Here is a 22,028-nt window from a genome sequence, read left to right on the forward strand (position 1 = left end):
TTTTGTTCACGTTTTTAAAATTACGCAAATTTAACATTTTAAAACAATTTTGTTTTCACTATTCTAATGGAAGGGCACATATGGATTTTTCACTTTGTTTCCTTTTTTTCGATTTCAGACACCTATGTATAGGAGTGCAAAATGAAACAAAGATAAAACTCAAATATATTTCTTGTATACAATACCAACAATATTAAAAATAGTACATTGTTTGTTTTTTTTCTCCAATTTACCTAACTGCAAAATTAATACGTATATAAAAAAATGATCTCAATTTCACTTGGAATGATTTAATACAAGTAAATAAATTATAAATTCTAATTCAATGCGCTAGTCTTGACATTTACTTTAATTTTCTATGATAGCTTCATACTGCCTTCTCCGCACAAAAGCAGACATAATCTATCCATTAAATAAGAGAAGAAAAAATCCGCAAACAGGACTTGGAGTAATACAATTCGAAACTAAAAGAGAAAAAACATAATTATAAAACACTGTGTATAGAAAATTATACAGTTCGTAAATATACTTACGTCTGGAGGGAAATCTATAATTTCGAACTGGGCGGACAGTTCTGGTACCAGCCCCAAAGTTAAAGCTAAAACGACTCCCCCAGATCCCAAAATACTGTACAATAAAGCTTTGTTCTGTTTTAAACTTTCCATGTACGGATTGCCCTAGAAAATGCATCATGAAACGATTGTTAAGTTGGATTCTTTAGCCTTACCCTGTAATTTATAGCAAAAGTTGCTATTTGGAGAGCCATCGAAATTATGTAAACCGTACTATTTATTATGTTCGGTTCAAACAGTTTATCTTTTTCTTCTTCGCTTAGTTCTGCAATTTCCGCAGGTGCAGTGGCGTTCAACTTAGTTTCATCCCTAGTAATAAAAACGTATATTTGGTATGTCGCAATTTTATAGAATAAGGGGTAAAGCCTCTCTAGAATTTCTAAAAAATCGATTTTTGGATAATTTGTTTAAATGGTTTAAACAATGTTCCACAGCGTTTAGTATACAGGGTGATTCACCACTTATCCAAAAAAATTTGGGAATAGATGCGGCATGAGAAATGGAGTCAATATCGTAAAAAAAATTTTTGTAAAATTCTTATAGTTTCCGAGAAAAAAATTATTGAAGTTATAGTACATTCAACCACTACATAGCTGGACAACTGTAGTCTTTAACGTCATTTCCAATATGCGTGGAGAGCCACGTGGCCTTAGCGACTCCGAATACTGAAATCCGTCGTTGCGATAGTGTTTGCCTGTTACCTGTGATGTTTACAACAGTTTTTTTAGTAGTTAGTGTCAAAAATGGTTTGCGTGTATATCAACTCGGAGTTGATGGATATCGTTTTAATTTATGGTGAAGCAAGACAACATTTGTATTATGGTGAAGCATTTGTGTTATGGTGAAGCAAGAGATCATTTGTGTTAGTTCGTAGAAAGTGAGTAAGACGGACCCAAATGTGTTTACACGTGTGGATAAAATTTTGAACAATTGTTCTTGTAACATCGGGTACCTATGTCAAATGATTTTATTATTTCAAACACAAATTAATTTTATTAATAAAGGTAAAAGCATTTGAATTTGCCGATATAAAATAGGTGCTATAAAATTCTATTTATTTCTTTCCTTGCGAAAGTTTTTGTCCATTTTTATCACATCGCCATGCCGGTCGCATTGTGTGATGTCAGGTTTTAGAGTGGACCAGTTTCCAGTGCCATGCAGAAGTGTATTTAAAAATCATTTTCGAACTGCTCTTTTTGATGTTTTCTTTACAAAATTGTATTTGGGTTCCCTGTACATCCAGAATTTTTTTTTGGATAAGTTCTGAATCACCCTGTATATCAGAAAATTTTTGTTTTTTGTTCCAAAACCATCCGTTAATAAGAAACTGTTTTGGCCATATAGCCCTCTGCCTGCTTGCCATCACCTACAGCCACCATTTTGAATCCAAATCCTTTTGAAAAATTCACAATACTACCTGAAGACATATACAAGAAAGCCTTTTTGTTCCTGACTCTATAATTATCTTTTATCGAGTTTTCCTTAAAAATTCACAAAAATCACCTTTTTTTCCCAACCTCTAGAGTGGCGTTACGCCATAACATTAACATAAAAACAAAATAAACAAAGTTAAAATGAATATTGTATAGGCAAAAATGTTTGTGTATGAAAATCCCATTGCTTATAATAATTCCTTCGGAATCAGAAAAGGAACAGTTTTTCCAAATTTTCTTAAATCTTGCACCACTGCGGCAGCATGCTGGACTTTAAATACTATTTATAAGTGTTAGAAGATATGGTGCACTTCAGAGAATTTTTGAGAAAAATAGAAAATATTTTCATGAGAATGTTTTTTAAGAATATGTAATTTTCATTTTAAAAAATACGAAGTATCTCGTGTTTTTTAATTTTATAACAATTATATCATGTACATAGAAATCCTCAAGTCCATAGCATTTAAGTTTATTTATTGTCTTTCAATCTCGTTCGGCTTCGCCGAAAATTCTTTAAAAATTAATTCTCGAGCACTTTACCAGACTAGATAAAATATTTTTTTATTAATTAGGCTCTAATGACAAACAAATTTTAACCTTTACAACAATGTTGTTTTTATTTAAAAGTTTTTGTGGAAACTGGGACGATTATTTAAATTTTAATGAATTAATCTCAAAAAAGGACAATTTGCATGCATAATTTATACCGTTTTTGCAACATTAATTTCTGCTTGAAAAAAAAAATAAAATCACGATAGGCCAACACTAGAGATGTGGTGCTATTAGACAAATATTTCTAATAAAATTTTTATAAAATCGTTACTTTATAAAAAAAGGTCTAGAACAGTTAGAACACATTTACTTAAGCATTGGTAAAATATAAGCAAAAACAGAACAATATTTTAACTTTGTTTTTTACTTTTACTTATTATGCTAATGACATGTACACCTTTAAATTTGAACACACTGTATATTAAAGTGGCCCAACAAAAACGAATATTCTTTTTTCCTGTCTTATGAAAATATGTTAGTATATCATGTTTTAGGAGCCCCCTCAAAAAATCAGCTGAAAAAAAAATTTTAAAAAAACCCCCAAAAATCAAAAAATTCCAAAAACCGCAAAAAATTAATTTTTTTTTAAATTTTTTTTCTCGTTATTTTATCATTTTCTAGGTTGAAAAAAATCTCGATTCTGAAAATTTCAAATCGATATTTTAATTTCTAAGGGTCACTCATAATTATTTTAACTTTAAAACTAGTGTACCTAAAATGTTTTCGAGCGACCTCTAAAAATAAATATCAACGAACTAATAATTTTTTTTATTGAATTTGATGAACAGAAGAATAGAAATAAATCACGAGACACTGAAAAAAATTTCTCAAGGCAAAATTTACTACCGGACTGAGTATCAAATATTTATAATTTTTAAATTTTTTAAAGTGTCTCGTGATTTATTTCTATTCCGTTGTTAATCAAATTTGATAAAAAAAAATTAATAGTTCGTTGATATTTATTTTCAGAGATCGCTCGAAAACAGGTACACTACCTTGAAAGTTAAAATAATTATGAGTGACCTTTAGAAATTAAGATATCGAATTGAAATTTTCTGAATAGAGATTTTTTTCAACCTAGAACATGATAAAATAACGAGAGAAAAAAATTAAAATAAAAAAAATTCAATTTTTGACGTTTTGAAAATTTTGAAAAATCTTGGGCGACCTCTAAAAAAATTTTTTTTGAGCTGATTTTTTGGGGGCTCTTAAAACATGATAAACTAACATATTCTCACAAGACACGGGAAAAAAATATTTTTTTTTGGGCCACCTACTGTATATAATTCCATTTACAGCTGTAAATTTACAGTATTTCATAAAAAACGAAAGATTATGTTATTGACCAAACAAAAAAAAATTGTCAAGAAAATTATAAAGTACTCACACAGGTGTCCGTAGTTTGGCTTCTTGGACTAAAAATAACAGGCAGACGAAATGTACCATAAACTGTAGAATTACAGTTAAAATAGTGTAGAAATTGAATATATTCGGTAGAGGTCTCTGTTTCGATAACACTTTTAATGGCTGAAAAATATTTCCTTTTTACAAACCAATTTTGATAATGATCCAAGTGCTTACCTTTGACCTTGATATAAACAAGAAACAGGCAGCCAATAACAGTCCTTGCAAAGTAGCCTGCAGATCTCTTAGTTTGATACCGTCTAGATAGAGTACCGATTGGGTGTATGCCAAGATTAGTGCGTTTAAGGCTAATATTTTGAACATCTGCAGCGTTGTTACTAGGGTACACCTTCCTTGTTTAATTATGTGACAAACTAGAAATAAATAAAAAAAAATGTGTTCCTCGGGATAGTAAAAGTTTTATTATGTGTTATAGAGATTTTTTGGCAGACTTATATATTACAGCTAATTTTATGTATTACCTTTTGAAAAATAGTTACAATTAGTAATTGAAAACCCAAGTGATTTCCCCAGCAAAGTCGTGAACAATTTTTTTTTTTTAATAATAAAAACTGCAAAAAAATTAAGTTTTTTTGTTTTTTTTATAATATCTCGAAAAATAATAATGGAATCGTCTTACTCTCAATAAGACTTTTGTAGGGAATCAAAAAACCTATAGACTGGTTTTTTGTGTGACCCAATCAGTTCAATTCTTACAGAGAAAATCCAGAAAAACCTCTAATATAGACCTTTTTTAAAAAATTTATAACTTCGTCATATTTGAAGGTGGAAAAACAATCTTGCAGAAAATGACATTAATAATATGTAGTTTAATCGTGCTTGAGCCAGAGTCCTCCGCTCGCTGAGTCCCGCACTACTGCTACCCGACTCTGACTCAAACATACTTTCGATCGTTTCAGACAACTTTCAAGGACATTTTCAGCATATTTTCTATCATCCAGGCAAAACCCCGAAATATACAAATTGGAGATTTTGTCGTTTTCTTTCAGATGCCGTTTTCAGAATTTAAATCGGACCAATTTAGATAAATCACACCCTGTGCAAAAAAAGACCCTAATTTGTTTATAATGCAGTTGTGCAAAAACTATGCATCGGACATAAACCATCTTGCGCACAATTAACCTACATATTACTATCTGTCATTTTCCGCAAGATTGTTTTTCCAGCTTTAAATTTGACTGTTATGAATTTTTGAAAGAAAGGTCTATTTTAGAGGTTTTTCTGGATTTTCTCTGTAAAAAATGAACAGATCGGGTCGCAGAAAAAAACATTTTATAGATTTTTTTATTCTCTACAAAAATCCTATCGAGAGTAAGACGATTTCATCATTATTTTTCAGATATTATAAAAAACAAAAAAAAATTTCATTTTTTGCAGTTTTTGTTCAAAAAAAAAAAATTGTTCACGACTTTGCTGGGAAAATCACTTGGATTTTCATTTACTAAGTATTTTTCAAAGTATTTTAAGTGTAAAAATAGCCTCTTTTTTCGCTTATGTGTAATTGTTGCGCTGCGGTACTAAAATATATTTTTGACTTGCTAGTCTCGGTCGCGTGCGGTGGAGTTCCTTCCCATGTTTTCTAATGTATGCATTCGCACTAAACATTCCCGAGCTCATCGCACTCGCATTGCGTTCTCTTTTCCAAAGAATCTCGGGAGACTGCGATGCGATCGAGATGAGCTTCCTCTTCCATATAACCAATTTTTTTTAACTACTATAGCAATACCTCAACTATTTAAAGAGCGCGGACAGGGTTGTGTACGATTGCCAAATGCGACTGATTTTGTAAAAGACCGCAATCAGCTCAGCCCAGAATGGACCGTGACCGCCTAATGCGTTCTCTGCTAATACATCATAATTATTGACCTGTTCTGTCAAAGATCAAAAACAAAAGTAAAATAAACGTCAATTAAAACAAAATTAAATGTACAAACAATCTTTCTTCCCGCCGAATTCAAGAATGTTCAAATTATTTTGTGACAATGCCGTTTCACAAATTAATTTAGTTTATTTTTTCAAGTTAAAAATTTCCAAAAATTCGCACAAGAGTCTGTTACATTAAAAAAATAAAAAAACTATGTCGTCACGCACTTCCGAATTATCATTATTAATTAGAAACAACTACTAATTTACTTACTGCACATAATCGACGACAACTTGCTGGTAAACGGTGATGCGATACTGGCGTCCCCCAACTTAACCACCTGGGGCTGATCCTGCTCATCCAACTCCTTCATCATCTTGTCCACCTTAGCCTGAAGCTTCTCCCTTTGCTCCACCATATTGCGGACGTGATTCGGCCTGTTTCTGACTCGTTCAACTTCCCGCAATTCTTTCTGTTTCCTCTCACGCTCCCTCTCCAACTTTTCCTTTTGTTCTTTGAGATCGATGGGTCGTTCGGGGGCATTAGACAGAATCGCTACTCCTACGTTGGCGTGCTTTAATGCACCCACATCGTTCGTGCCATCGCCGCACATGAGAGCCGTGTAACCCAAGTTTTTCAGCTGGACCACGACAAATTCTTTTTGTTTGGGGGCGAATCTTGCGTACACCGTTATGTAGGGCAGGATATGGTTGAGGAAACTGTAATAGTTCTCTCGCAGGTAACTCAGTCCATCCCCTGTGATGCACAGATCGTATTTGCTGATTAGACTCTTGTAATCGTGTTCTAACGGTAATCTTTCTGATTCATCGATAGACTGCCACAGGAAAGAATCTTCTTTTTGCGTTAATACCAGAGTGGTTTTGGTGGTGAATTTAAGTTCTTTAGCCACGTGACAACCAGTTAAAGGGTTGTCTCCTGTTATCATCACCACTTTGTGAGAGGAGTGTTGCAGTTCTCTTATTACGGATTTCGAGTCGCTTTTCAACGGGCAGGAAATTATCACGAAACCCACGAACTTCAGGTCCCTTTCCACGTCTTCCCTTGACAAATCTCTGAGCTCTTGTGTGGAGAGCTTTCCAATCTCTCGATATCCTAAAAATTGCGATTACAACTAAATTTTGTTAATAATAAATTTAACCTCACCTAAAGCTAAAACCCTTGCGCCTCTTCGTGACAACTCCAAATAAACCTCATCGTACTGCTCTGGGATCTCCGAAAACATGTCTTTTAACGTCTCCGGAGCACCCTTCACGGTACATAAGTACACGATGTCGGTTGACCCCATGGGATTGTACCCTGCTATAACAGCCATCCTTTTTAGAGCAGACGAGAAATGAAACCGGTGGAAAATTTTCAATCCCGGAGATCTTCCTCTCTTGGGCACCACTGCATCTGCTTTGGTAACATTCCAGTCAATTGCCGTTAACGTTGCTTTCTCCAAGGGGTCGCCTACTAGACCATCGTCCAGTTGAGCTAGAGAGTGACAAGTCGCGAGGACCTGTACCGTTTCCATTGGTACGTCTGTTATGGCAGTGACTCTAGAATCCTTTTCTGCTAGCGCAACTCCCTCTACCACCAAATCGTCGCTTGTTAGAGTTCCTGTTTTGTCGAAACAGCAAATGTCCACTTTGCCAGCAAACGGTATCCTAAACGGTTCTGTACAAAATACACCTAGAGAAGAATAAATTTGTTTATATGTCACATATAGCAATACAAGAAAAATTTACCTAATTTTGAAAGGGCAATTAAAGATGTATTCACGGCTAGAGACAGCTCTATTGGTAGCTCTGGCGGAATGACGGACGTCAAAATTAAGGTACATTCCAAGAAGAGCTTATACCGACTCCTTTTCGGGTCCTCACAGCCTTTAGTCCAGACGTACCATGCCGCGGCAATGGCGAAGATTAAGAGAAACATTATGAAACCAAACGTTTCTTTGTTATTTGCCGTGACACGTTTAACGCCAAACAGAATCGTTCTTAAAAGCTTTCCCTGGGAGGTATTGAATCCGGTACGTAGTACATAGGCTACACAGCCGTTATCCTGCGGTCTCAGACCAGTAGTTGCTTTTGTTGGTGGAGTGTGTTGAACCACTTTGGTACCTAAAATATATGAATTTATATACGAGATGTCCCAGTTAAAATTTAAACAACATTTTTAATAATAACTTACTATATAGAGGTCATATTTACATGGAAGTTACCTTTGACCTTTAGAATGTCAATTTTTTTTTACAAATTCTTGGTGAAAATATCGCTCATCACTATTAGTTTCGTATAGTTAGTTTGAGAAGGTAATAATAGGCAAAACATAAAGTTCTGGAGCTGTCCACTGGTGGCATAGACAAAAATTTAAATGCAGTTTAAAAAAAAATCATAACTTGATTATTTATTTGAGTTAAAAAAAAATTGTATTTCAGATTCAGAATCAGGGGGTTCTCCTAAAAAAACGACCTCTTGTAAACTATACTTGCTTATGGTTTAAAGTATTGTTTTTTTTTAATCAGGCAAGTTGCAATATCTCGTAAACGAAGGCTTAAATTAAAATTTTACAAAAATTATAAAACAAAATAAAAACTAAAAAAAATAATTCAAGTACAGGCAGGGAGTGACGTCATTTCGATTTGCGTTGACCAATATTTTAACACCAGTCCTCAATCAACGTCTATGGTTTCAAGATATGTCATGGGCTATTTCACAGTATTTTTAAGGAACATGATCCAAATTTCAAAATAAGTTTTAAGGTTCATAACAAAATTCCTACCAATGTTCGAGAAAAGTATGAAAACAAGAAAAACGAAGCGAAACAAACTCGAATTGATACATTTTTTAAACCAATTGTTTAGTTTTTATGGTTCTTTTTCAACTGAACAATAAGTATGTATCAAATACATGGTTTGTTTTATAAATAAGGTATAATTATTTAATATTAATATGTAGTTTTTTTACATTAAATGTTCTGATAGAACCTAACTCCTTCAGTTTTATTTATATAGAAATAGATGAAAAAAAATGTGTTGACTTCTGTTGTTTCGATTTACCTACGTCAAATATTTTGAGAACTGAACATGATGTAAGTACAAGGACTTTCTTATTCAAATTACACATGAAATATCCCAGTAAGGATAAAAGTCTATGCTAATTGTTGTCTTAAAAATTATTAAAGTTATTAAATTTATAATTTTGACATCGCTTACCTTGAAAATCACCTAAATGGAAAATGGCAAAATGAAGGCCTCTGACCTACATTTTGCAACCTTTATATAATAAAAAATGACCTATTTTTACCTCCAAATAAAACATGTAGTTTTCCTTCCCCTTCCGGATCTAAAATTTTATTAGGTTCAAAATTTTCTACAGCTTCCTTCATCTGAGGGACAGATTCTCCAGTCAGCATACTTTCGTCGACAATGCAAGATCCTCTTAACAACAGCACGTCACAAGGTATTAGGTTGTCTTTCTGAGAACGGGTAACGGAAATGATATCTCCTGGTATAAGTTCCCAAGTTGGAATCATCCTCCATTTCCTATTTCTGTAAACGAGAATGTTGTATGGCTTGTTGCCCATCTTTCTTATTTCGTCCATGTTACGGAGTTGTTGGTTTACAAGAGTGCATTCAAACAAAACCAGCATCAACAAGGTGAAAAGTGAGTAATACCAAAAGTCGTCAAGACACCACAGAGCTACGCAAAACACTTGAAATACAAAAAACGGTGCAGTGGCTCGTTCAATAAATAATTCTTTAAATTCAGGTATGACCATGTCCAGTTCATTTTTTCCATAAAGTTCGTCAGCTTGTTGAATATCTGTGTCTTCTTGAAAGCCTTTGCAAGATACATACTCAGAATATGACTTATTTATAGGGAATTCTAGACCACGGAATATCTTTTTATCAGAGTCCCATATATACTTTGTTTTTTGAAACATGAACCATATCGTCGTTTCTTTTTCCTTCTGAAACAGCGAAAAAACAGTTTCTTGAATGTGTTAACATATTCATACTATACCTTTGCGTGATGTAACCAAACAAGTTCGGCACTCCCATTATTTGGTGTAGGTATTACTTTAGCAATAGTGGCTTTATTTGCATCTTTTTCCTAAAAGTATGAATAAATTATTAGTAAAATATGTAGGGCACACTTAACGTAAACATACCTTTCTACAACTGAAGAAACTATTTATATGGACTGACCAGTAGCATGCTAGGCAGGACAGTATTTGGAGGCATCCAATTACGGCCAAACCGACAAATCCTCCTTCGTAATGATCCGTGAAGCCATATATTCCTAACCAAACATACATCCATCCTGAATAAATTAATATAAATGGTAAAACATACAAGTGAAATAAAGTTGGAATTCGAGTATAGAGCGAAACGGACTGAATTAAATCGTCCAATTTTGGTGTTACACTCATGGTTTTCAATAAATTAAAACTAAATTGCCTGTCTTTGAACACATATGTGAATTTTGATCTGACAGTGACAGATGTTTGACAGTCAGTGTATGACATTTCCAGTTTCTTGACTACAAAGAACAAAAAGAGGGATACGCGATATACATATGAACTACAGTGTATTCTTTGCCACTCATAATAACGAGCTTTTATAAAACTCGTTTAGAAAATTTCCAAATCAAGAATGATTTCATTTATATCTCTAATTAATCCATATAGAAATATAATTAAGCTGTTATTTTGGATCTATTCTAACATAGTTCGAATTAAAAAATCTGAATAAGCAAATGACTCGACAAGAAGAAGAAGACGAATCAGGAAGTGTAGTTCAATCTGATTCAATTTATATATGCTGCATGAAAGGTTTGTTCTTCAATAATTATTTGATTTTGCTTTCCTTTTATACTATTCTGGCTGCAAAATGTAAATTGCTACGCCACATTTCAAGTATATACCATTGCATTATAAAAATTAATTGTGTACATTTTTTTTGCATCACTGATGTTCTGTTGTGCTAATCTAAAAAAAATTAAATATTTAACTTTTCCATTCATATTTTATTTAAAAAAATAATAAATTGGTAACCAATTTATGGATGTAAATTAAATATCCAACAACATAATATAATTTGTAATATAACTTAGTTATTTAAATCACTTTATATAAATAGTCAAAATTCAATATATCGTATAAAGATATTTACATATAAAAATTATTATTTCTTAAATTAACAGTCTACCTGTTGCAACAATGAATGTGCTAACTTGTAAGAATTCTCCAACGATTGCGACACAATCGTAAAATTAAAACCAGTAAAAACAATATATATATTTTTTAAGAATTCCTACACGATAACATAGTGTGACCATTAAGGACCGGGACAACTATTTAAAAAATTTTTTTGTGAAACATTTATTATTTGAGGTACAGGAGTAAGGTTAACGTTACGTGACCAGATTTTAATTTTAAATAATCGCTTCATAAAGAATCACATTACCAACTGCATTATTATAATCGGTTCAGCAAATACATCTAGAATGTAATTGTGCATATCAAAAAATTTTTAGAGGGGAGTGTCCTGGTTTTTAATAGGCCACACTGTATATAAACTAATGCAAACAATTAAAGGATCAAATGAATTTCCGAAATTTTTCCGTGATATTCGACAGACTGTATTTAGGTGAAAAATTGTCATATTGGGAATTAAAAAAAAGCATTTTGAAGCTCTAGTCTAGTTCTAGTTTTTAGTAGCGCTGGCAAAAACCGGAAAAAAGTGAAACCAGTTACCCGAGTTGCGTAAAAACTGATTTCAGATAAAACCGGTTAGTCGAATAGTTGCTAAAACCGGTTATTCGAATAATCCATTACTCGAATTGCCAAAACAGGATATCTGAGAATCAGTGCTTTGTAAAGACAGACCCGGAGAAATTGATGTCTAAAAAATAAAAAAGGTCTACAAAATCTCGGAAGTAAAATTTTGTAATCGATCTCCAAAAAAAAAAAGGTCAATTGTAACCGAACAAATAAATCGATGTCTAAAAAAAAAAGGAATTGGTTATTTGAATAATCGGATATTTCGTAAAAATCTGAATTATCCAAAATCGATCGAATAACCGTTAACAGTTAAATTTTTGAAAAAAATTAAAGGGTCACGTTTTTTGAGCATAAACACTTCATAATCATAATTAAAATGGAAAAAAATTGTTTTTGAGGTTTTCTCACAATTTTGGCCCAAATAACATTTAAATTGATGAAAAAAAAAAAAAAAAAATTAAATTTTTTTTCAGAGAAGAAAAAGGGTAGTATTTGGTTTGGGTCATCAACTTTAATTTTAATTTAATTAAAAGTCTAATCATGCTGGAAACAATTGGATTTTGTTTTCTTCAATGTCTGGAAGGTTTTTAAAAAAAAAACAAAAAAATTCGAAAAATTTCAAAATTTTTTTCGAAAATCAATTTATACGTTATTTGGGTAAAAATGTGAGAAAACCTAAACAAAATTTGTTTTTCCATTTTAGTCATGATTAGTATTTAAGCTCAAAAAACGTGACCCTTTAATTTTTTCAAAAGTTTCACTATTTGAAACAACGAAACGGTTCGCTAGATCGAGATGAAACTTCACAGGGTTCTTCTGGGTATATCGAACTGTAAAAGTCATGCTTTAACATTAGTCATTTCGCGAATACTTCTAATTTAGCCGTCAATTTCCTAAAAAATCATAAATTCCCCTTTCTCCTGTTTTTTAAATTCGCGTAAAAGATGAAAAAAAAATTTTCTTCCGAAAAGTTACGGCAGCATGTTATAGAAAATTTATTCCAGTTTTCGAAACTGCCCTTCAATTCTCTGTACGACCATTTGTCGCCGAGATATCAATGATTGAAAACAAAAGGATCCTTTTTCATTAAAAGTTTGATATTTTGATAAAAAATGGTCATATCGAAGTTTAAAAAAAGGAAATTGAAGCTGAATAAACAAGCTATCTGGTTCATGCGATGGCTTAGCTGAAAAAATTTTTTCCAAGTCCGTGGAATTACCGAAAGATCTAAAAACTAGAATCTTAGTGCCGCAAAATGCATTTTTTTAATTCCCGATACGACATTTTTCACCTAAATAGTCTGTCAAAAATCATCGAAAAATTTCAGAAATTCTTTTTGGACCCTTTAATTTTTTGCATTAGTGTATATTCTTTTTTTCCTACAGAGTATATGGAAGGATGACCTACAGATCTTTTATAATAGTTTGATCTTCCTCTCATCTACTCTATGGCGTAATTATCCTAATTAATTATCAATCACTATATAATTTTATTATAATTACAAATATGTATAAATCGTATGGTATAAATAATTAAGAAACATTGGCAAGATTACGACTACTTTATAGATGAGCATGTTTATTACGATGTGTAAAAGTTAAAAATCGCAATTTATCGAATTTGGATTTTTACATTATAAATTTTTACCAACGATGACGGCATTTAGAAAAAAATGAACATGGTGTTATGACATTTTAAAAGCTTTAAAATAGAGAAATGCTTGATTGAACCAGGCAAAATTTAGACATTATACTGAGCGTCAAGTGGAAACTGAATCAAATAAATTATCTATTTCATAAATATTACAATTTTTATGTCACCACACCACAACAGTCAAAATAGACGAAGAATGTCAAAATGTATAGTTTCATTAACCTAATTTGGTTGTAGATACTGATGAGTCAAAGTAGTCTTTATATCATGGTTATAAAACGTCACAGATCATATACAAATACTTTTACATATTTATTTTTTTTTTCAAAATTCCTCTCCCTTATCGCAACGCTCGGTACTGCAGACCCTTAGTGTTTATATTGTAACTGGAGGGGAGCTGGAAATATGTAAAAAATAATAATTAATAGTTTGAGGAGACTGGTCAACTTACAGGTGCGCCAATTCTTGATAAATACCTATTGCGGATGTGAAAATCGGAGTTGGGCTGCAGCAAATCGGTCGTGGAACTGGACGAGGCCGCTGAAAGGATCTTTTCCCTTTCCAAAACCTCAGCTGCCCTAAAAATAACAATTTTCATGATTGTTACTGTTTACAACTGCCTGATTGTTGAAAATAAATTTTGTTGTAACAATTTTTACGTACAGTTGAGATTGTTGATGTCTTAATCGATCGGCCGGCGTCATATTTAGTAAGCCCTTTCTATATTTGTCCAATATCCATAAAAGTATCGTGAAACATAGAGCTCCTAGAATAATAATTATCGTTGAATCAATCTGCTGACATTTATCTTAAGTTCCTTTTACTGTGAACCTTACCTGCTAAGCTGCTTATGAAGAATATTTCTAACGCATTATATCCCAATTGATGCACGATGATTCCGGTTACGATAGAAACTACAGCAAGTCCTAAGTTCTGAATGGCTTGACAGCTAAAATAGCAGTCAACACATGTAAAATTACACAAAAATGGTTTAAAAAGACATATGAAGTGTTAAACATGTTTTACATTTACTAGTTTTTGTCATGTTATATTGGTAGTTATATAATAAAAATACCCAGAACGGCAGCTGTAATAAAAATTTTATTTGTTTTGACTTTTAATGTTTTTTATGCTGATAGAAACAAAATTGATTCGTAAACATATTTTATCGATGTTATTACTTTATAAATCAGCAAAAGATATTAGATTTGCACGCTCTGTTACCAAGCAGACCAAGCTGATTTATTTACACATCGAAATAACAAACTGTAGTCTATTATAGTTTGTGGTTTATTTTTATCATGATTGGATTTTATTATAAAAGTCGATAGTCCTGAATTAGAAAAATAAATTGGCTAAATTATAGTAACATGATAAAAGTTCTTACAAATACAGGGTGTTAGAAGATTTACTGCCTTAATTTTAACAGACGATAAAATATATTAAAACAAACAAAAAAACCATATATGACATGGGTCCTAAGCTCAACCATTTCCAAGAAAAAAATGATCAAAATCTCCAACTTGATGTACAAAAGTTCAATTAATTAAGAAATATTGACATAACTGCGTGCATAGAATACCTTCTTTATGCTTAAATTCTAAAAATAATTAGCGTTGTAATAAATTTAAAATTTGATAAAATTCATATCAAGCAATGTCACAACGGCACGCCAGTTTATTAACACGAGGTACTAAGGTGTCCATCAACCACCAATACGCAATTCAGTTGGTATCTGGAATTGGACTGTGTCTGAGTGTTTTTTGCGTACCACTATTTCCTTTTTTTTGAGGCGTTTTCCAGCAAGTGCGCAAAAATTGAATTCGAAGGTGTTGTGCGTGCATCGAAAATGGTGGTGGACATTTTAAGCATATGTTGTAGTTCATTTTGTACTTGTGCGTTTAAAAATTAAGGAATTTTGCTTTTTGGGAAGTACCTAAATTATATTTAATACATATGATTATTTGGACAATGTGAATCTTTGGGTACTTTAATAATATATTTTTCAAATTTACAATTTGATTAAAAGTTAAGTTCCTGTTTTAAGAGATTCATAATTACTAAAATTCGAGTTAAAATTTAAGCACAACACTATCTTCGTACCACAAAATCGATACAATTTACTAAATGTTTCACAATAATAGTTGTTTACATTTTTTCCGTAGGACAAGTCTGTCGCATGTACACATGGTGTGCATCAGCAGGTTAAGCACTCCCCGATATTAATACTCATTATATTTTGAAAACTGTTAATCTTACGCTCCTGTAATATACAACTTTTTTGTTCATTTATGATTACTCTATCTCATGCTGAAGTAATGGCAGTCAGACTTCTTACACCCTGTATAGTGAATTACTGAATTTAAAATTGGTAAATGTAAAACTGGTTTTATATTTTAATAACAATAATAATTTGGTGTTTAGAGGTACTTACACTCCATACGCTGTACCCAACTGATATTCAGGAATAATCAATGAAACTAGAGGCCACAAACTACTAGCTAACGTAGAATAAGCTAGTCCCATCATAACCTAAAAAATTGCTGTGTCATTTATAATTTACTATACAGGGTGAGATTTTAAATGGGGGTCATATGGACACTACCTTTGGCCTTTAGAAATACAAAGCATAAGTTTGTTTTCTCAAATTGTCATAAAAACTTAATTGTTTAAAGCTATTTTGATCATTTTCATATCCCACTGCCGCGCAGGTTAGTTTAACCTCAAACAATCAAGCTATAGCATGCATTGTAGTCAAATCCCATCTTTTTTTATTCGTATTCATATTTTTTCATAATAACACAGACATTTAACACTAAAAATATTCAAGCTCATTGCACCGTCACTAAACACCAAAATAAATAACTTTAAAAGGTTACACACTAACATTATAGGTCTGTTCCAACAAGAGTCAGGGATTAGTTCCAAACCGTTCGAAATGTTTGGCCAGCTAAGTTCTAAATGTGTCTTCAGTGAATATATCGCTAGAATTAGTTGGATGCACATTTCGAACGGTTTGGAACTAATCCCTGACTCTTGTTGGAACAGACCTTATATAAAACACAATCAGTAAGAACTAATATTTCATAAAGAAAGTTGCAAAATTAGCTACATATTACATTGGAGTGAATATCTTCTCATAAACCAATAAACTCAAAACACAAATAAATGTAATAAAGTGAAGCGGCAACATATTCGGCCATTATCATTTTGTCAAATTAATGTTGGGCATTTGTTTTTTGAGTTCCTAGAACACAGTAGTGCTATCACATTCAGCAATGTCAGAGGTTACAGACGTGAATTCACAAACTAAACACAGTGCACTAAAAAAGTAATAAATAGTTTTTATTAAAAATTGGAAATTATTTTAAATACTATTTCAAACCTCTCAGTTTAGTAGGTAGCTCTATTTACTTTTTATTTCTATTTTCATTTTAAAACGGCAAAAATAATAAATATGAAACAAACATGTTTTCTAAAAATTAACAGCAGGCAACAGCGATAAGCGCACACATACAATGGAAATTGGGAGTTGCCCAGTCGTGGTATACTCAAGAGTTCAAGCGTAGTTTAAAAAACGATTTAGGTACAAGTCGATTATCCATTTGATTAAAAAAATAATTTTAGATTACTATTCTGGTGAATTACTCCTAAAAAAATTGACCGCCACTTAAATTTACACCCATATAAAAAAAATTGAAAATAGTAAGCAAACAATTAACTACTAATATTTTCTTACCATAGCTACATAAGGATTAACCATGGTGAAAGCCAGCAAAACGTGGGACCCAATGGTGAAGATGACAGCAACTACGATCCAAGAGAGATTTTTTCCCGTCTTGTCAATGAATAAGCCAAGGAGGGGCGACGCTATACCAGATATCAGGTAGACGATACCGCTTATATTATTAGCTGCCTGTTGTGTCATTTTAAATTTCTCGGTAAAGAACCCTCTAAAAAAATGTTCACTATAATTTATTTTAAAAGTTGCAACTCCGGTACTTACTGCGCTAAAAATATGAATGGAAATATAGCGACGTAGTAAGTCACGCATATTACAGTGACCAACCAAAATGTCGCTTTAAAATCTTTGACATCCGTCAATCGAACTACATCGCCGCTAACTTCCTCATTTCTTCTTAATATTCTTTCCGCTCTCTTGTCCAATACCCCCAAAATTAGGGCACAGAACATGGAAAGGACACAAGTAGATGTTGCTAAAAAACATTAATATTCAAAGTTTTTTTCCAATTTTATATTCGACACTGTCATACCTATGAAAAAGACAATCCCAAGACCTTGTGGCCCGGTATAGCTTTGATGTACCCAATTATAGATGCTTTCCATAACTAAGAAATTAGCGGTACTTCCAACTCGTGCAAAGCTCAGTTGCAGCCCAAAAACCATATTTAATTCCTTGCCTTTGAACCATAAAACTGCATAATTATTTTGAGCAACAGCTAAAGATTCACCACCAATACTACAATATTTTGAAAAAAATTTAAATACAATAAAATATAATCATAATTACTTATTACCCAAAAATAAATCTTCCACATAACATCAACCAGAATTGATTGCAGTATACTCCTAAAGCAAATACTATTTGACCTATTAGCGTTATCGCCATGTATATATTTGTACCCAAACGAATACCAAAAACCCTGAAAGAAATTTCAGAGGGTAATAAATTTAATTTGTCGCAGACCTTGGCCATACCTGTCTATTAAAAAGCCGCCTATAAAACATAATATCACATTGGGCCATGAGTAAAATGAGTAAAACATGTTACACTGAAGAATAGATATGTTGAGATCTTTCGTAATGTGCCCTTGCAAAGCTGCGGGGTTGTCATAGCAAAAGTACGATCCTAAAATAAATTCATTTTTTAATCACAACTTTCCTCGACCTTTTAGTGCAAAAGATTTTAATGTTACTAACAAATGTTGATTATGATAAATATACAGGGTGTCGCGCTTAAATGTAATACAAGCCTGTAACTTCTTAATTTTTTAGCCGATTTCAAAAATGCTGAATGAGTGTGTAATTTGTTTTTTTGGAAAAAAAAATTACTAATACCAATTAGCTGTTTTGACGTCAAAAAAACGCGTCCTAGTTAATTGCATTAATAAAAACAGCAGTATCACAGTTAGGTAGAGGTTTTTTTACCCTACTTTCTAAAAAAAATTTTTTGAAATTGACCGAAAAATAAAGATGTACAAGCTTGTATCACATTTAAGTGCGACACCCTGTAGAACCAATATTTTATTCACAAAGCATTTTTTTTTTCATTTTAACTTTCCAAGAAAAATTCTAAAATATTTTGTTTTGTTTGTTTTATATCTGTAATAATTCAATAATTTAATCTTTTGTGAATTTTTTGGATTATCTTGAACCCATTTTTTAAGGCACTTAATTAGGTACAGAAAAATTTTTCCTAATACGCATTTAACAATACGCATTTTATTTATTTTATTATTACAAAGAAACTGTAAATAATTATTTTTAGGTGAGGTCAAAGTTTAGACAAAACAAAGAATTTACAAGCAAACAACTTATCTTCATTATTCCATAATAATAAGGAAATTACACTGTAACATGTTACAGAAATTCTGTAAACAAAGAATATAAACAAATAAAATAAATGTTTCTGATTTCATTTGCTGGGATTTTTTAAAAACAGCTGATTGTCAAAAAATAAAAAAATATATAACCTAAAAACACTTACCAAAACCAAGAAAACACATAAAAATCAAGGCAATAAATCTGTGCCCTGATCCTCGAGGGTGGCAGAAAAAGCTAAAACACCCTTTAACTTCATTTTCTTCATCATTTTCTGACACTAAAGGTGTTGAATCTCTCTCTTGTATATTTGGTCCGCCCTCCATTTTTCACAAAGATATGTATCTTAAACCTGCAATTTTTTTTTATCGAAATAATTACTTTACAGTGATCAATAAATTAAATTAAAATCCACTAATTTTAGGGAACACTTTATTAGAGATTACATTATTTTGTGTTAAGAAAGAATACCCGCCCGTGACGTAATTTATCATACGAGACGAGTTAATTTTGAGTGTGTTCAACGCTTTCAAATTTATACATTGATTCCAGCAGAAAAGTGCAACGACCGCCATAAATCTATGTATATAAATTTTTTCATTAGTAAAAGTAGACAAATGGTGCAGAAGGAATTGGCAGATGTGTAACATTGAAATTTTATGTATTATTATTTTCAATCATAGAAACCAGTCAAATATTTTAAATAGAACCAGCCTCCGTAGAGTAAATTATCGAACGCAGTCCAAAAATTTCGAACTTGCGTGCGCCCAACTTCATATTGGTTTTGATGTGTATTGTGTACATTTTATAGGTTATGTTTCTTTGTGATTGTTAGTTATTGTAAATAGATTCAAAAAACAAAATGAGTTCAGCGAGTAAGGTAAGCATTTATGTCTTTACTAATAAATTCATGTATTAGTTAAATTCTTATGTGCAGGTTGGCGAGATTTTCACAGCAGCTGGACAAGCATTTAATCGATTAGGAGACTTAACTATGCAGTTACATCCAAATGCTGAATCTCCAACAGGGTAAGTAAATAATAAAAAGGCAATTAAAACTAGCCAACAGTCTTTATCTGTTTAGAAAATGGACTGATGAAGAAATTGAGATGCTAAGACAAGTAGTTAAGCAATTTTCTGAAGGTTTAAATCAAATTAGTGAACACATTAAGCGGAGAACAGTGTAAGTCAGCATTATCCCAATTTCTTCAGAGTTTACATCAAACTAATACCATTCTTAATAATGTTAGATCCCAAATTAGGACGGCTTTAAAGAAAAAAGCATTTGAGGATGCTGGTTTACCGGTACGACAAATTAGTACGGTCGCACAACCTGCTCAGCAGCAAAACGTTCAGCAACAGCCCATGATAAAGTCGGAAGTTACTTTAAATATGCTAAACGCTGCTGAATCCGAGGTAGACGTTGAAGGGTTACATGAAGAAGTCAAGTTGGAATTTGATGGTGGAAATGAAGAGGTGTCATCGTAAAAAATCGGTGTAAGGTTATGTATATAAATTTAATGTTAAATTATCGACATTTAAGCAGATTAAGTACAATATATTATTGTAATGTTTTTAATTACCCAATAAAGATTCGTGTTTTGTAAAATATTGGTATTTGTATCAATTTTTATTACTTTCTTTCCATTTTAATGGTTCATTGTGCAATAGAATCTCAATTAACTGTATGGGGTTTATCGGGTAGGTAAAATGCCCTTTAAAAACTAACCAAATTATTGATGACGGGAAAAATTAAAAAAATGACATTTATTCTGTATTTCAAAGATATTCTTGAAGTTTTACTGTGTTGCTAGTTTTGCGATTGTATTTTCAACGTTTAATTCAGGTGTGAGCAACTGTTGTCAATTAAAATTATGCAATATTAGGAGTGGTCGAAAACGGTAATATTATTTATGGTAGAAGTCAAACAGCAGTTAATTGAAAACAGGTAAAAATTAGTTGCCAATTATTTTTTTTATTTAAATACAAAATTATTTTTATATTTAATGAAAATAATTACTGATGAAGTTGTGAAAGTTTAAAAAAATTTACTAAACAGTCAAAAGCGTGAGCAGTGACCTTACTTATATTTCTTTCTAATTGTCGTTATCTTTGGAAAATTAATAACTTTCTATCCCACTTAGTCCTATTGCTTTCGGCAACTTTAGACAAACCACACTCAAGCGTCAAATATTGTTCAATTTCATCCTCTACATTTTTCCTAATTCTTAACTCGCAAAACAAAGGAAAGGTGAAATTATTTTGCTTCATTCTTTTCACTGCAGTTTTGTAACACTTCCATGGTTGTGGCTCTATTACCAACAATTCACAAATATTAGATACTTCTTTCAAAAATTTTCTTAACCCCACATCACCGTTATTTAAATGTATCCACATCGTGGTAGAAAAACAAAACACGATATTAAATTTATCCACTCCTTTGGATTTCAGATAACTTGTTATAATCTCCGTTCGACTGTTTTCGTCCATAAAGTCTAAACATTTATATGTCAGTTTATCACTATTGTTTGTGTCTTCAGCACGCCTTATCAAAACTGGGTCAATGTCGATTCCTAAAATACTGCAATCCTTTGTTATGTTGCTGCTTATGAAATCGTACAGCGCAGCGGTTAAATTCTAAAAGGAAAATATGTATGTTTATCAAAAAATTCTTATTGTTACAAATTGGATTATTTTATTTACTCCTGCGTTACATCCGACGTCCAGTGCTATACAAGGCTGGTCACCTTTCCATACGTTCTTTGGTAACAGATTTATTCTTTCTTCTGGAGGATGGAACTGATAATAATTTATGAAATTTCCAAACTGAACAGCGCCTGGATTACCGCCTTTAAATTGTAAATTTTCGTTCTCTCCCATATTTTTAAGAAAATGTTAAATTAAGTACTTTTTATTTTAGGTTATCATCAAGCTTGTTCGCAAACCAAAATATAAAATTGTATTAGTTTGGATATTGTCTACTAGATGGTGACAGTACTCATGATTATAGTTATCTATAGTTAAATTTTTAAATAACGTCCTATTGTCTACTAGATGTCACAACAAGCAACAAAATTCAAGAAGCATTGATATACATGTTTAAAAAACTTTTGTGAATTTTCCAAATCCATCAGTATCATCAGTACCAGTTAGTCTCGTTTTTCTAAAAAAGATAAC

At 32.0% G+C, this 22,028-nt stretch overlaps 4 protein-coding genes across 6 annotated transcripts; 1 reads left to right on the forward strand and 3 right to left on the reverse strand.

The window, feature by feature from the left end:
* Nucleotides 1-155: 155 nt before the first annotated feature.
* LOC108908930 (manganese-transporting ATPase 13A1) lies at nucleotides 156-10,353 on the reverse strand. Of its 2 annotated transcripts, none has more exons than XM_023454576.1 (11): nucleotides 10,023-10,353; nucleotides 9,875-9,964; nucleotides 9,155-9,818; nucleotides 7,595-7,969; nucleotides 7,011-7,538; nucleotides 6,120-6,959; nucleotides 4,139-4,335; nucleotides 3,945-4,084; nucleotides 728-881; nucleotides 534-677; nucleotides 156-464 (listed from the first exon to the last, which is right to left on the reverse strand). In XM_023454576.1, the coding sequence occupies exons 1-11, from the start codon at nucleotides 10,281-10,283 to the stop codon at nucleotides 357-359; spliced, it is 3,501 nt and encodes a 1,166-aa protein (XP_023310344.1). In that variant the 5' UTR covers nucleotides 10,284-10,353; the 3' UTR covers nucleotides 156-356. The 2 variants fall into 2 exon arrangements, with proteins under 2 accessions (XP_023310344.1, XP_018568632.1); XM_018713116.1 differs by having other exon boundaries at nucleotides 9,155-9,821.
* Nucleotides 10,354-12,949: 2,596 nt separating this feature from the next.
* On the reverse strand, nucleotides 12,950-19,334 carry LOC108908914 (major facilitator superfamily domain-containing protein 1). 2 transcript variants are annotated; one of them, XM_018713097.1, is made up of 11 exons: nucleotides 19,018-19,334; nucleotides 18,009-18,159; nucleotides 17,828-17,953; nucleotides 17,564-17,769; nucleotides 17,296-17,506; nucleotides 17,029-17,242; nucleotides 15,724-15,821; nucleotides 14,126-14,238; nucleotides 13,953-14,055; nucleotides 13,766-13,867; nucleotides 12,950-13,686 (listed from the first exon to the last, which is right to left on the reverse strand). In XM_018713097.1, exons 1-11 carry the CDS (start codon nucleotides 19,175-19,177, stop codon nucleotides 13,665-13,667), a joined length of 1,506 nt encoding a protein of 501 aa, XP_018568613.1. In that variant the 5' UTR covers nucleotides 19,178-19,334; the 3' UTR covers nucleotides 12,950-13,664. The 2 variants fall into 2 exon arrangements, with proteins under 2 accessions (XP_018568613.1, XP_018568612.1); XM_018713096.1 differs by having other exon boundaries at nucleotides 13,741-13,867.
* A 305-nt stretch (nucleotides 19,335-19,639) lies between these two features.
* Nucleotides 19,640-20,460, forward strand: LOC108908918 (chromatin complexes subunit BAP18). Its single transcript, XM_018713100.1, has 4 exons — nucleotides 19,640-19,731; nucleotides 19,789-19,880; nucleotides 19,936-20,034; nucleotides 20,102-20,460. The coding sequence occupies exons 1-4, from the start codon at nucleotides 19,714-19,716 to the stop codon at nucleotides 20,337-20,339; spliced, it is 447 nt and encodes a 148-aa protein (XP_018568616.1). The 5' UTR covers nucleotides 19,640-19,713; the 3' UTR covers nucleotides 20,340-20,460.
* A 92-nt stretch (nucleotides 20,461-20,552) lies between these two features.
* On the reverse strand, nucleotides 20,553-21,784 carry LOC108908916 (probable RNA methyltransferase CG11342). Its single transcript, XM_018713099.1, has 2 exons — nucleotides 21,555-21,784; nucleotides 20,553-21,488 (listed from the first exon to the last, which is right to left on the reverse strand). The coding sequence occupies exons 1-2, from the start codon at nucleotides 21,729-21,731 to the stop codon at nucleotides 20,958-20,960; spliced, it is 708 nt and encodes a 235-aa protein (XP_018568615.1). The 5' UTR covers nucleotides 21,732-21,784; the 3' UTR covers nucleotides 20,553-20,957.
* Nucleotides 21,785-22,028: the final 244 nt, after the last annotated feature.

This window comes from Anoplophora glabripennis, unplaced genomic scaffold, assembly GCF_000390285.2.
Source record: "Anoplophora glabripennis isolate ALB-LARVAE unplaced genomic scaffold, Agla_2.0 scaffold334, whole genome shotgun sequence".
Classification (NCBI taxonomy): domain Eukaryota; kingdom Metazoa; phylum Arthropoda; class Insecta; order Coleoptera; family Cerambycidae; genus Anoplophora; species Anoplophora glabripennis.

What these genes read in the sequence shown, in the direction of transcription:
- LOC108908930 (XM_018713116.1), bottom strand. Translation starts at nt 10,283, where the DNA reads ATGAGTGTAACACCAAAATTGGACGATTTAATTCAGTCCGTTTCGCTC. An exon ending in GTTGTCGTCGATTATGTGCA is followed by an intron (nt 4,336 to 6,119) that starts GTAAGTAAATTA and finishes ATTTATTTCTAG; the next exon opens with TTTGTCACATAATTAAACAA. An exon ending in GCCAAACTACGGACACCTGT is followed by an intron (nt 882 to 3,944) that starts GTGAGTACTTTA and finishes TTTTATTACTAG; the next exon opens with GGATGAAACTAAGTTGAACG.
- LOC108908914 (XM_018713096.1), bottom strand. Translation starts at nt 19,177, where the DNA reads ATGGAGGGCGGACCAAATATACAAGAGAGAGATTCAACACCTTTAGTG. An exon ending in TGGGATTGTCTTTTTCATAG is followed by an intron (nt 17,507 to 17,563) that starts GTATGACAGTGT and finishes AATGTTTTTTAG; the next exon opens with CAACATCTACTTGTGTCCTT. An exon ending in TATCAAGAATTGGCGCACCT is followed by an intron (nt 13,687 to 13,740) that starts GTAAGTTGACCA and finishes ACATATTTCCAG; the next exon opens with CTCCCCTCCAGTTACAATAT.
- LOC108908918 (XM_018713100.1), top strand. An exon ending in AATGCTGAATCTCCAACAGG is followed by an intron (nt 19,881 to 19,935) that starts GTAAGTAAATAA and finishes TTATCTGTTTAG; the next exon opens with AAAATGGACTGATGAAGAAA. An exon ending in CACATTAAGCGGAGAACAGT is followed by an intron (nt 20,035 to 20,101) that starts GTAAGTCAGCAT and finishes TAATAATGTTAG; the next exon opens with ATCCCAAATTAGGACGGCTT.
- LOC108908916 (XM_018713099.1), bottom strand. Translation starts at nt 21,731, where the DNA reads ATGGGAGAGAACGAAAATTTACAATTTAAAGGCGGTAATCCAGGCGCT. An exon ending in ACGTCGGATGTAACGCAGGA is followed by an intron (nt 21,489 to 21,554) that starts GTAAATAAAATA and finishes TTTTCCTTTTAG; the next exon opens with AATTTAACCGCTGCGCTGTA.